This window comes from Danio rerio, chromosome 15 (genome assembly GCF_052040795.2).
Source record: "Danio rerio strain M-AB ecotype USA chromosome 15, GRCz13ab, whole genome shotgun sequence".
Taxonomy (NCBI): Eukaryota; Metazoa; Chordata; class Actinopteri; order Cypriniformes; family Danionidae; genus Danio; species Danio rerio.
This window is the reverse complement of record NC_141035.1, coordinates 22,541,895-22,555,791: the sequence shown is the minus strand read 5'-3', so window position 1 is coordinate 22,555,791 and position 13,897 is coordinate 22,541,895. Positions and strand designations below refer to the sequence as shown.

At 35.1% G+C, this 13,897-nt stretch overlaps 1 protein-coding gene across 3 annotated transcripts in view; it reads right to left on the bottom strand.

Annotated features, from left to right (window-relative positions):
* alcamb (activated leukocyte cell adhesion molecule b) overlaps nt 1-13,897 on the bottom strand; it is a 42,915-nt gene that overhangs the window by 8,784 nt on the left and 20,234 nt on the right. For 2 of the 3 annotated variants that reach the window (NM_212634.3, XM_087282449.1), the window contains 11 exon segments: nt 100-238; nt 1,733-1,851; nt 2,515-2,641; nt 2,743-2,855; nt 2,983-3,115; nt 3,192-3,316; nt 5,648-5,821; nt 6,127-6,214; nt 6,589-6,653; nt 7,030-7,234; nt 8,511-8,617. In NM_212634.3, the coding sequence (NP_997799.3) occupies nt 100-238; nt 1,733-1,851; nt 2,515-2,641; nt 2,743-2,855; nt 2,983-3,115; nt 3,192-3,316; nt 5,648-5,821; nt 6,127-6,214; nt 6,589-6,653; nt 7,030-7,234; nt 8,511-8,617 (1,395 nt within the window). 3 annotated transcript variants of the gene reach the window in all.

The window sequence follows — 13,897 nt, the reverse complement described above, 5'->3', positions numbered from 1 at the left end:
CAGTTTCATCTAAATGATTTTGTTGACAGCCGACGAACTAGTGATGGATGAGTGTTTAGTAGTCAAATAAGAGAAGCAGTGGACAGAAGTTACACTTACGCGACGACACATCGATGCTCCTCGTGTCAGAACCCAAATCATTGGAGATTGTGCAGGACACAGTGACATTGGCCTTTGGACTGACAGTGATATAGTATGTGATCTTTCCATTCACATGTTCGCTCTCTTGAAATTTCACCTATAACACAACAAAAAAAAATAAAATAAATAAATAAACAAATAAATAAAACAAAAAATCCATTAAAAGATAACAGACTTAAAATTGCATTGCAAAAAAAATCTTTCTTTGAGCTTTTTTCTTGTTTTTAGTCCAAATAAAGTGAGTCTTAAAACAAGCCAAATAATCTGAAAACAAGATTATTTTGCTTACACCAACTCACCGGTAGATTATTTAGCTTGTTTAAGGAAAAATACACAACCTTTTTCTGAAGAGACATTTTCTACTTGTTTAGAAAAAAGTTCTAAAGTAATATATACAACTCCAAGAAAGAAAAGTATTTATTGCAGGGTTTGTGCAATACAATACAAGAGCGCACTGTTTTGTTGTGAAGCTCTATAGTCACCGCTAGAGAGCGCTATTGCTCTGCACACTATTAAGACAAAGAGAAAGCGGGCCAATGAACCAGTGCACTTTCCTTGACATCCGAGTTGCACTGACAAGCTCAATTTGTACCAATATAAAACCACATGATACAGGAAGCATGTCAAAGCCCCATTATATTAATGGTTTTCCTCTGTACACACCCAGTTAGACAAACTAGTCATCTGGTGTGTTTGAATAGTGACCTCATTGAAGTGCTAGCAATGATAACCACTTTGTTTAACAAGCTACACGTGTGTTTACTGTCACAATGTTACATCTCTATCAGCTCTAAATATGTGCTACTGGCTTGTTTAATATAAAATGTTTACTTAAAAAAAAAAGTAAATGTTTAAAATCAGCAGTAATTCCTGGAATGTAAATTTAAAAAGAGCAGAAATTTCATAATAAAGCCTTTATGAAAGACTCAAGTTTTAGCTTTTTATGACACTGATAAAAATGTCCTTGGATAGCTGTAGTAATAGATAATAGAGCTAAATGGCATGAGACCGTTATTAGTTGAATAATTAATTTCATTCTTTGGTACAAAAGAATGATTTCACTGGTTTGGCCCATGGTGATTTGCACTGGAAAACATAAAAACCTGGCTAACAGCCTGCTTTTCCCCAGTAATTTATTTAGAAAATTTCCATTTTTTTAAAAACATTTCCAAATAAACACTATTTCTAAGCAATATTGTTTTCAGAGCTACTACTTACATTTTCTTTTCACCTGAGGCTTTTCCTTTCTTAATTTAATTTCTCTTTAACTAACACAAATCTAATGACTTGCAGTATTGATCAGTTTTGTCCAACTCTGAAGCATTTTATTCTATTTGACATGTTACAGAAATCAATATGAGGAACCAATTTCTAAAATTATTTTAAATATGTTAAATATTCAAATTATCCAATTTAAGCCAAGTGAGTCAGTTGTTTAACGAAACTGCTCATATTCCATTTGCAAAATTTTAAAACGTGGAGAACTCTTAACATTGACAGTAAAGATTTTCAAATGTTCCAAAACAAATAAATAATTCCAAAAAGTATACTTTACATGTGTCAGAAAGTTACACAATGTGTAGAGACTTACATCTGTGCCATTGGTAATCCACTGCACCGTTGGCTTTGGTGATCCTTCAGCTTCACAGCTCAGGATCTTGTTTGTACCATCACCACGCTTCTTGGTCAGGCTCTTGATCAGTGGTTGCCCTGCAAAATCATCAAAAAGTTTTTTTCTTTTTTTGTAAATGTGAGAAATGCTAAAAAAAATGGACAGTGTTACACAGTCAAGGTAATATCTCACTCAAAAATTAAAGCAGTCATAATTAATTCACACTCCACTAATTGCTGTTTGAGTTTCTTTTGGCTACCAGTTTCACAATGGTTTTAACTTGTAGCCATTAGCATCCATAGTATTTTTCCTACAATATTTTCCTACAAATATCTTATTGTGTTACTAAAAAATATATATATATCTTAAATTGACTCAAAAGAAAAATTCTCACCAAATACACACACACACTCACGTGGTTCCAAACCAAAAGTATCTTTAGTCTGCTGAACAGAAAAGATATGCTAAAGAATGTTGGCAAAAAACAGCCACAGACATCGATAGTATTTTTTGTTTCTACTATGGAACTCTTTTTCAAAATTCTGTGCATTTTACTTTGTGTTTAACAGAAGAAAGAAACTGTAACAGGTTTGAAACAAGTGAAGGGGAAGTAAATAAAGTTAAATTTCTTTGTGTACTATGCTTTTTATAAAGACTTGAAACCATTTGAGGGTGAATAAATAACATTTTTAGTTAAATTATCCTTTTAAAGGCTGAAGTACAATCTGATCTATTATATTTAAAGAGCACTGCAAACTTACCATGAACATTCAAGTCAAATGTCTGTGTCTTCTTGAGGCCAAGCATTGTAACAACACACTCGTACACACCAGAGTCTGTGTACTTTAAGCTGGCAAATTTAGGAGGGCCAACCAGCTTTTCACCACCCTACAAAATAATGTTTTACATTTAAAAACGAACAACAACAAAAATGTTCATCTTATAGATTTTATGCTCAAAGAATAGTTTTTAATATATTATTTTTTTACCTTCTTACAAAAGGTTTCTGTTTTTCCTGAAGCTTTAATATCGAGAGTTGTTTCAAAGCTATCGCCAAGTTTCTTGAAAACCTTACCAGTGGTGCTAAGAATCACATCAAGATCTTTCGGGCAGAGAGAGAGAAAATAGATCACATTTTTAAAAATTAATTTAAAATTCTTTTTTTTCTTTTTTTTTATTAAACACAATGCAATCATAGGTACAAAAAGTATGGCAAAGTATTTCCTTACATTCAACGGTGATATTTTTAGACGCCGTCAATATCTCATTATCCACCAATGAACATTTGTATTCTCCGGTGTTTTGCCTAGTTACATTACTCAAGATAAAGATGTTCGATTTCTCCACTGTCTTCTTCTCTCCCTATGGGTAAAACAGGCAGAGTTAGAGAATCCAAAAGCAGATTTTAATTTCCAGACAAACAGTAATTCAGACTTACATTGATGTAGAAGTTGTAGCGAGAGGGTGGGGGGTTTCCGTCTGCCGTGCATTTGAGGGTCACATTGTCTCCTTCTTTAACAGGACCATCGGGCAGCACATGGAAACTGACCGTCTCCGAAGGGTCTGTGGAGAAAGGGTTTGTGTAAAGCAAGGGAAGGCAGCTTAGAGAAGGCCAGCTAGAGTGCATGCAGATAAGGGCACTTCAGAGAACCTACTTAAGAGGTCCTTCAGCTCAAGAGTTGAGGGTTTGAGAGCCCTCTCATAATGAGAAATGGTTTTGAGAGTTACCAGAGGAGCTAGTGGCTTTACAACAACAGCCAGATGCAAGACAAAACCCCATTCACCATATAAACAGCCTGCTCCAGAGAGGCCAAATTACATATCTCATTGGACATGCTATTTGATTCTGATCAGGCCTCTTTTTTGTGGCTACTTCAGGAGGAACGAGAGTTATTCTGAATAAATGCAACGAATTATACTCAACATGAGACCATAAGCCACTTGAGTGTATGAATACATTTGCTGTAAATGACATTGTTTGGAACAGGATTTATGGAGGACTTTTGATCTGTGAAATGTCAAAGTGCTTTGGCGAAATCAAGCCATTTCAACAGGAATTTGGATGATTGATAACAGTTTTTTTTTTATTTATTAAAAAAATAATAAATTCACCACACAGATTAGACTTCAAGGGACTGCAAGTAATCGTTTATATAAAATAATGTCTTAAATAGGGTGGCTCGGTTGCACAGTGGGTAGTGCTGTTGCCTCATAGCAAGAAGGTCCCTGGTTTAAAAGGCCATGACACCCCCCACTTTCGGTTAAAGTGTACTTCAGAATTTTTTCAAAAGATGCATGATTAATGGGCGTGGAGCTCCGCAAGCATAGGGCAGGAGTGGGCGTGGCCAGCAGGGGAAAAGGGGAGCGAACGACTGTTCTTGACAGTTAACTCACAAAATGAGACACAAACCGTGAGGAGACGCATGAGTTTATAGTTCACAAAATTAAAATGCAATGAAATAAACAGTTATTTAATGCCCTGCTACATTTGTTATTCGTAATTTCATATACACATAACCCTAATTTATATCATTATAAAGATAAGTGTGTTCATATGAACACTATAAATGAGGATTCTAACTCGATCCCCGGGTCTAAATTATAGATCTGAATGCAGACTCAGTGCAGCAAGTCTCTTGCCCTGTCTATTTTAGCCATTAGCCCTGTGGGTAATCTGGAGGATTTAGGCAAACACAGCAGCACAGTGACGTGTCTAAATGTGAACGAACTCCTGATAAAAGTCAACGTCCGCCATTCTTCAATTCTCGTACTGCTCTCCTGAAAAAAATGCTTGCAGCACACACACAGCTTTGCTGTATGATCGGCCCTGACAAGATCGCGGGGAAAAAACATGCAACAAACCCTGTGGATCATGGAAACAAACACATACGAGCCTTCATGAATGGCTACTGCGTGCCGTGGGTCCTTGTCTCACGGCTTGCTTAAAACTGGCAGGTCTGCCTTGCCTTCGGAAAGCACGCGCTCTCTTGAATAATTAAGCAGCCGGCTCTTCTCATAGTATATGAAAACTCCGCTATGAATAATAATGAGAAACCGACGAGTCATCATTGCACTTGCAGTACTGCACTACGTCGCCGATTTTGATCCCGCCCCAAAAATCATTTTAAACCCGGAAGCTGAAATTAGCTGACAAAAGCTCAAAATTATCCAGTTTTCCCCACAATCAAAGCTGACAGGTGCTAACATTGTCTTAGCGAATCTGTATAAAATGTAATAATTACAAGCAAACCAAGTAATTACAAGCAAATATAAAAACAATTAAATATATAACTAACTAACTAACTAACTAACTAAATAATGTTTTCTGGTTTTTGAAGATTCAAGACTCTGGTAAAGAAATGGAATAATCATAATAAAAAACACCAAGGTCTTTACTGTATTATTCAATGCAATTACTATTCGTTAAAGTTGTAAAAAAAATACTGTTTTTGCAACTTAAAACTCACTGAAAATTTACTGTTTACACAGTAAGTGTGCATTTTTAGAAGAGCACTGGCGTTTTAGCTGCATAAAAAAAAGCTTTAGTGGACATGTACCCTTACGGGCCTTTAAAAAAAACAGTGCAAATGATAAAATTTCACTCTATTAAAGAAATATTATCAATTAATCTATAACTCACATGCAATGCATTTTAAACTATTATTACAACTTGACTTCATACATCCAGCAATTCAACTATTGCGGATAAGCTCATACATAGTAAAGCCCTATTTTCACTTGTCTTGCGAAATACCCCTAGTTAAGCAATTGAAAAGCTATTAATTAATATTGGCCTTTTTGTATGTAAAATTATACTGAAATGTTACTAACGTGACTGCAACTATAGAAAAAAACACTGGTCCAAACTGAAATGTAAACAGTATAAGAACTTACAGTTCACGGTGAAGACGAGCGGTGAGGAATCCATGTTAGCAGACTTAATGTGCTGAACCTGACAGGTAAACTTGGAATTAATGTCATCTTTCACTGCAGTGTACTCCAGCTTAGATGTAGTGGCAGACAGTCCTGTCGCTTTATCAACAGCCACATCATTGGTGATTTTAATGGCTGTAATTGAGAGAAACAAATGTTAAGAAATGGAAATAAATGATGCACAAGATGATACATTTACTTTTTCATCATTTGGAACAACTCTTAGAACACTTTTCTGGTGCTTTGAAAGGTTTAAAAGAACTATTAACCGTTTAATGTTTGTGAAAGCATTTATAAAGAACTTCAACCAAAATATCTTACATAGCAATGAACTCAATCTTGTTTGGAAGTGTCAGTAAATGATGACAGTTTTCAGTTTTGGGTGAACTATCCCTTTAAATGTTTAGAAAAAACTATAACCTCTCAAATTTAACTCTTACCTGTTCCATCAGCAATAAGCGGAGTTTTGTTCTTGAACCACGTGATGTTGGCAGCTGGATTGGCACCTTCAGTATGACACTGTGCCAACTGATGAGATGACAAGATAAAAGCAAATTAAAAGAATAACAAAATGTTGCATAAAGGAAACTTAGATTTTAACTTTAATTCACATATAAACTTGTGAACCATCTAAATGAGTGGCATATCATTATATTTGGAGGACACTATAGAAATCTTTAGAGCTTTTTAAATTCATATTCATGCTTCATTAAAAGAAAAGAGCTCTTTAATTCCAAAAACAACAACAACAACAACAACAAAAAACGGCTCAACAAAATTTCAGGTATATCCCTTTGTTAAATTAAATTTGATGCACAGAGTAAAATAGGAAATTTGTGTTCGACTCAAATGTACATAAACAACATTTTGTAATCAATATCCTATAAAATCAAACAGCCTACTGTAGTCAGCTTTCCGATTTCCATCGCAGTGGTTAGGTTTGCAATCTGAGGCTGCAATGGAGTCTCTATAAAAAAAAATTATTATAAAATTTAAAAAAACAGGAAAACAGACATTGTTAGACATTAAAGTTCATAAATGCAACTACTAGAAATATAATTTTTTTCAATAACATTTATTAACAGCCGTCTTTGCAAACAATATTGTTGTAATATGTGTGCATAATGTTTCTGTACAGCGACATCATCTACTATCTTATTAAAACATTTTGTTGTTTCGTGGTTCAGTGTAAATGGGTTATTGTGACAACTGTCATCTGTACACAATGTTAAAAATGTTTAGTACAACATTGTAGTATTAAGATAGCCTAGGTTACTAAAACTTCTACTGTAGATATGGAATCGTTTTAGGCCTCTTTCAGTAATTTAATTAATGATTCTTACTGTAAATGACCAGTTGGACAGGATACTCCAAAATGTCATCTGCTGCCACAACCATGCAGGTGAAGGTTTTCTGATCCGCCAGGGACACTTGTGTGATGATGAGACCAAAATCTTTTTTAATACTGACTCTGTTCTTGTAGTTACCATCAGTGGGAGAGGAGGCATTCTGACCCGTGTGTTTTACCAGAATGCTGCCATCTTTGTCCTGGTAAAAAAAATTATAAATAATAATAATCAATAAATAAAAATGCACATTTACCAGAGGAGATGACACAATTGCTATTCATAAAGTCATTCTTCTATACATGTTTAAGTGAAAATACAGTGGTTCTGTAGTCTCTTTTTTGTTTTGTTTTTTAAACTGATCAGCCAAGACTATGTGTATGACTTTTTGCTAAAGCCTGGTTTATACTTCTGCGTCGAGTGATCCACATGTGCCACGGCACATGCCTTGTGAATTGCTGTGCATTTATGCTTCTTATTTATACTTGCACGCTGTTTGGTTTGCTCTGTAATAACACTTCTGAAATGCTAGCTGGCAGTAGCTTGTTAAATTCCTCTGTGTCAAGTTTCTTCACTGATGTTTAGTTTTTTTCTGAACACTACCTTAATGTAGAAGTAGTTTAAACTCGCTTTTTTTGAGGTGGGAACCGGCGGACATGCAACAACATTAATCATAAGGGAAACACAAAACTAAACTTTCTATTTGGTCCTCCCTAACAAGACTCGACATATGTAAACACTCCATGCGATGTGTAGTTACTTTTTTTGAAAGCTGCGCGTTAGCGACAGCCACGGCGAAGGCTTTGCATCTACGCTCAGGTTGCGCCAGAGCTTACCGCGAGTAAGAGAGGAAATATCTTTAAAATAATGATTTTTATTAAAAATGTTAAGGTTTTGTAATATAATAATAACAGCGGGGCATTAAAAAATGCAAATTTTCCGTGGAGCGAGCGATTTGAGAAAGTCTGCCATTTCTATTTGACGGAAGAAAAAAAACATATGATTGGAAAAAAAACAGCCTATGCCGGTTCTTAAAAAGGATCAGTCAATGTTTTCATTTTGTTCTCTAAATTAATTATTTAAGGGAAAATAATTCAGGGCAGGCCTATTTATTTTATTAATTTTATTCAGTTTTTCTATGCCGTTGGAAACACGCAGGTGCGTGAAGATGCTCTGTTGTTATGTTCTGTTATTAATATGCTAGCATGTTAAAATAAATCAGTATTTTAAAGTGCAAAAATTAATGTGTCAGACATACACGTCAATATGTTTAAAAATTTATTTATAATAATTTAATAGTAATCTGACCAGTTAACCGTTAATAACCGATTAACGAGCTGCGGTTGTCGATTAGCAAAATTAACCGAAATGAGCATCCCTACTAAGAATACTTAGGATGTTTGTCTGCAATCACTTATTTTTCAAAATTTCAACTTTAAATTATGACTAAAACTTAAATGAAGTAAAAATTTACTTACAGATTTCCACTTAACAAACGTGACTCCTACGTCTGAGACAAGTCCACTGTTGCATGGGATTTCAACAGTGTCTCCGTACTTGCCAGTGACCGTTTCCAAACCCCACACTAAAACAGGCAATAAAAAAAACATGACAGTAAATACAATGAATTGTGAACGCATAATTTAAATTGTAACATACTTCAGACAAAACAAGGTCTAAGGTAATGCAAGAAACTCTTATGTAAAGATTTTGTCAAAGCTTTCTTTATTAAGAATATGCTGGCAGTGCTGCAGTCAAATAGTTTAACTAAAGTTTATACATTGGATTTTTATAGAGGTTTCAATTGGCAGTGCTTGGAGATTGAGAGACACAGGGCACCTGACTGACAGCCTTAAAGGATGCAAATGAAATAAGCAGTTAATTAGGATCAGCAAATCTTTAAGATTCTTACATTTTGAATCTGGTAGTTTTTCCATCATAATGTAATAGTGGTATTTTGCGAATAAAGTTGATTAAAATCATAAGGGAGTCGACCGTGACTTCATTCTGAAACAAACATTTTCATATTTAAATCAGTGGTTTGCCTGGCTGATTTGAATATTCAAACAGCAGTCTATGGCTACAACTCATTTTTGCTGAAAGTCAAACATCTGTAGGTCTTCTTCAATCACCAGCTACAAAAAGTTGAGGTTGTATTGATGCAATTAAATTACATTAATGCAGACAGCTATCAAATGTAAACTTTATTTCATAGATTTTTATCTCATGTTACTAAATGCTTTAAGGAAAAATATATATATAGATTTCTGTGACCTTCTCAAGCTTCAATATGAAAATACAATAGAGAACAAATGTTTGGAATAAAGTTTCAACATATAAAAATTTTTCAGTATACTATGCATGAAACAAGCAACTTCACCTAAATGAAATATTCAAATTAGAAAAAGACTCAATTCAATTTCTATGCAAACCCTTAGGCCAGTTAAACTGGTTTTCAGAGTCACTTCTGAGAATGGGAGAGTTGGGATGGATAACTGTCAACAGTAGGCCTGATAAAGGTTGTAAGAGATAAGACTAAGAACACAAAACTACATCCTTTTAACAAAAAGCCACTGTAACGTGCCAACCCTGTCTAAAGACACAATAACATCATTTCAGATTTTTTTTTAAATGCAAAAACTATGGCAGTTCACAAATGGAAAAAATATAGCATTTTTACACTCCTCTAAACAGCTACTTGATATTGTAATTTCATTTAGCTATATGCTAAAATAGTTGGCATTTTGACATTTTGTTTACACATTAGTTCAACCAAAACTAAAAATTCTTTCATTATCACAGTTATCACAAACCTTTTTGATTTTCTTTTTTTCTGTTGAACACAAGTAGTTATATTAAAAGATGCTGGAAATATGCAAGTAGTACTACTGACATTCATTGTAGGAAAAACAGATACTATGAGAATCAATGGTTACAGGTTTCTAACATTTTTCAAAATAACGTCTCTTGTCTTCAACAGAAATCTTCTTCAAAGGCTTGAAACCACTTGTGGGCGAGTAAACGAGTAAATTGCATAGGTGCTAAAGCAATGATGGCAAACTACTGGACTGCAAAGGTGGTGTTTCTTTACAAATTGATATCACCGTCTACTGGCTTGGCATGAAAAAACATTAGAATCGATTCTGCGATTTTCAAAATGTATCGCTATTCTCTCTTGAATCAATTCAAAGGTTAGGTTTTAACAGCAGATGGCGCTCTGGCTAGTTTTATCCATACACTCACATGCTCATGACAAAGAGCACTCTCAAGCAAATTTTCACCCGGTCTATGAATTTGAAAAATAAAAAATCTGTATTTTAATGAGTGCAGATATTGGTTTTTTGTAAATGAAACTTTTTAAAGCTCAAAAAGGAGAGAATAATTGGCTTTCACTTTTGCCTTTTTCAAACATTTTCTTTTTTTTTATTCACTAAATTCTATTTTAGTTGTCTATTTATCTATTTTTTATAATCTTTTAATTCAAATAAAATGACTTTGATAGTTTTAGTTCCCAAAAATGTAGTACAAATTAGAGCTGCACAAAATATTGGTTTAGCATCGATATCGCAATATGCGCATCCGCAATAGTCACGTCGCAAAGATATACCATGTTCAGTCTGAATTATAGTCGACCAGGGGGCTATTTCATAAAAGTGGTTAAGAAAAGCAGGGATTAAAGTCAAAAGCCTGAATTCAATGAGCTGAACTAAACGTCCACGCTTAAATTGGTTCCATAACAGCAAGTTGAAGATCATTTGATCTGACTAGTCTAAGTTCAGTTTAAATAATCTAGATAACTGCTCGTGCACGTTTCTGTCGTGAAACCTTAAAAGTCGAGCATAGATACATCGATTATGTTGTGTGCTACCATGGCAACTTCGAGAACTGAAAGAGCTCTGAAATGAGACACAGCTGTTCACAGCGAGTGAGCCGCGAAACCGCAGATTGTTCAATAGGCTACATTTGTAGCAATATATTTTTAAATATAGGCTATTATTTAGGTGTATTAACATGAAATTTAATATTTGTTTTAAAACAGTAATTGTGCTTGACCACGCGCATGTGCGTGAGAGAGAGGATTTGCGCTTACTGCCAATTGTTGCTTGCAATGAAAAGTTAATGCATTGCAGGCGCACTAACATACAAAATGTTCTAAATGTAAGCACATAGCCTAGGTTTAAAATAAACAAAGAGCCGTGCACGCACAAGCGGTGGGATTTTTAATCTCCCGATTTTTTGCTCTCGAATCTGCTGCAAATCGTTTCTTTCCCTTTGCCACTTGTTTGCACGAATCATCCCCTGATTATTCCACTCATTATATAGCTTTAAAGTCATTATTCAAGAAACGTAGTCTTCTTATTTATATTATTCAGTGTTTTTCTTACCCCCGTGCTCGTGTGGGTTTTCTCCAGGTGCTCCAGTTTCCCCCAAATCCAAAGACATGCGGCATGCGCTATATATATTTTTTTTTTGCTATTAAGTGACTATAAAGTTATTATCAATTTATTATCAATCATTATTAAGAGGTTAAGTGAATTTGAATGGCATCAAATTATGGCAGGCAAATGTTAACATTACTTTGATTAAGCTTGAACTTAAGGCTTAGCCTGAGAGTTAGCCTGCCCCGGACCAGGCTAGTTTCCCAGCATAAGTTGCCAGGGTAACTAACTTTGAACTAAATTCGTAAATTTGATTTATGAAACCGAATCCGCCATTAATAAACCTGACTTACCAAAATAAGCCTGGCTTTTACCTGTAAGCTTGGTTTATGGAATAGCCCCCAGGAGCCACAGAATTGTTTTTAAATCACTGTATATAGTCCAAATAACTACATTTCAAAGCAAAAACAAGACTTCACTTACCCCACTGGAAGATAATTTTCTTAAAATTTAATTTAATTTTTTTATTATTTCTTCTGATGGTGAAAAGTAAACAATATTGTTACTTGGTCTAAGAATTTTTTGATATTTGGACTAGAAATAATACAAAAAGAAAAGCTTTTTTTGCATTGTGATTATTCAATTTGTCTATCAGAATACTGTTGAACTCCCCAGAAAATCATCAACTATAACCATTAAAACCATCTTCTGAAATCACAATATAAACTGTTGAAAAATAAAATATCCAAATATAAGATTTTTCCAATATTGTGCAGCCCGAGTACAAATGAATGTTTTCATACATACCGCATCATAAATCCCAAATTAATCTGTAAAAAGGTATAAAATCTAAAACCTTCCATCTTGTGTCTACAAAAACAGACAAGTTAAAGTCAGACAAGCTCATCAGGAGATAACAGAATGTACACAGAGCCCTTTGGCCACACAGATATTAGCTTAACTCTTATGCTAAGATACATTAGCGTCTCATTGCTCAGTTGAGCATGGTGATCCTGCTGAAAGCTCTTTACCTGTAACAGCTTGACATTAAACTACATTCACTCCATGGCCATGTATTTAACAATAAATACAAAAGCAAGAGTGTAAAAGCTCATAATCCACTTTGCAAATCTCGCTTTTACGTTTGGATCAACATTCTATGGTCCAATAACACTGTACCTGGCAACTCCTGTACCTCAAGTTGTGATTAATGTCCACCTGTTAGCTGTAGATCATCAACTCAAATGTAACAGTATATTACCAGACAGCACGATCTACCACAAAACTTCAGTCTAACAGCTGTTTTCAGTATGATTTATAACACTTTCTTGGGTGACATTGGACTAGTAGTAGTAGCAAAAAGCAAACAGATGCCGTCTGATGCTAAAAAAGCAATGGATCGAGTGTCAGGGTGTCCTCAGAGCGTCTAAACCAGAACCAGGTGAAGTAAACAAATAACTCTGCCCTTCCAACCCCATCATCCCTCTGCTCTTTGTTCCATGAGCAGGTGCTGCTGCAGGAGCTTCTTCATGCACCTGTTGTTAAAACTGGCTGCTGCTGGAAAGGCTTTTGATGGAAAACATGTCCTGCAGCCAACGCATTTGCTAAAAGCATACGGACTACAGGGCTTTGCACCGTTTGTTTTCAAACCCCAAGCACAATGCACTAGAGCTGCACGTTTCTGGCTAAACTGAGAATCGTGATTTTTTGCCTAAAATAAAGATCACGATTTTCTCACTATTGTGTAGATATAAAATAAATGCTAATATGAGTGGGCTATTATTATTGTTGTTGTTCTCAAACATGTGGTAAAACAGCATTAGGCTTTGTGTAGTTCTACTGTTTGTTAAAATGTTAAATTTTCTATAGACTTGGAATGGTGGACTTTATTAGATTTTAGATTTGTCCTGGTCATTAAGGCTGATGATAATTCTGATGTTGAATTATTAGACACTGTAATTTTCTGCCTAAAATATTTCACTGACATTATTTTCGTGAATACAGAAGACTGGGTGGGTATTTTTGCATTTCCGCGGCTTTGACTTTTTGGGATGGAATCAGTCAGCTACATCTGGCAACACTGTGTGCACTTTCGGTTTCGTTTTCTCTGCTAAGATCGGTTCCCGCGCGGCTCCCAAATGATCACTCTGTGCCACAGACTGAATGCTATTTACAACTCTATTACCTGTTATTCGCAGCCTATGCAGGATCTGTTCACTAAAGTAGATTTTTATTTAGAGGAGCCCGCCCTCTCTGTGGCAACAGCCAGTCAGCTCACATCACGCGTGACTTTGTGGTCATGAATACATTACATGAAGACAGAAATGACATTTTTGGGGTGAATTATATCTTATAAATACAGCATGTGACTCTTTCAACACCATTTTGATGAGTCTACGTTGCTGAACAACGTATGTAAAACAATGTGAAGACTTGCGCGGCCACCATTGCTTCTCTCCTGAACTTGAAAATATGATTGACAGAAT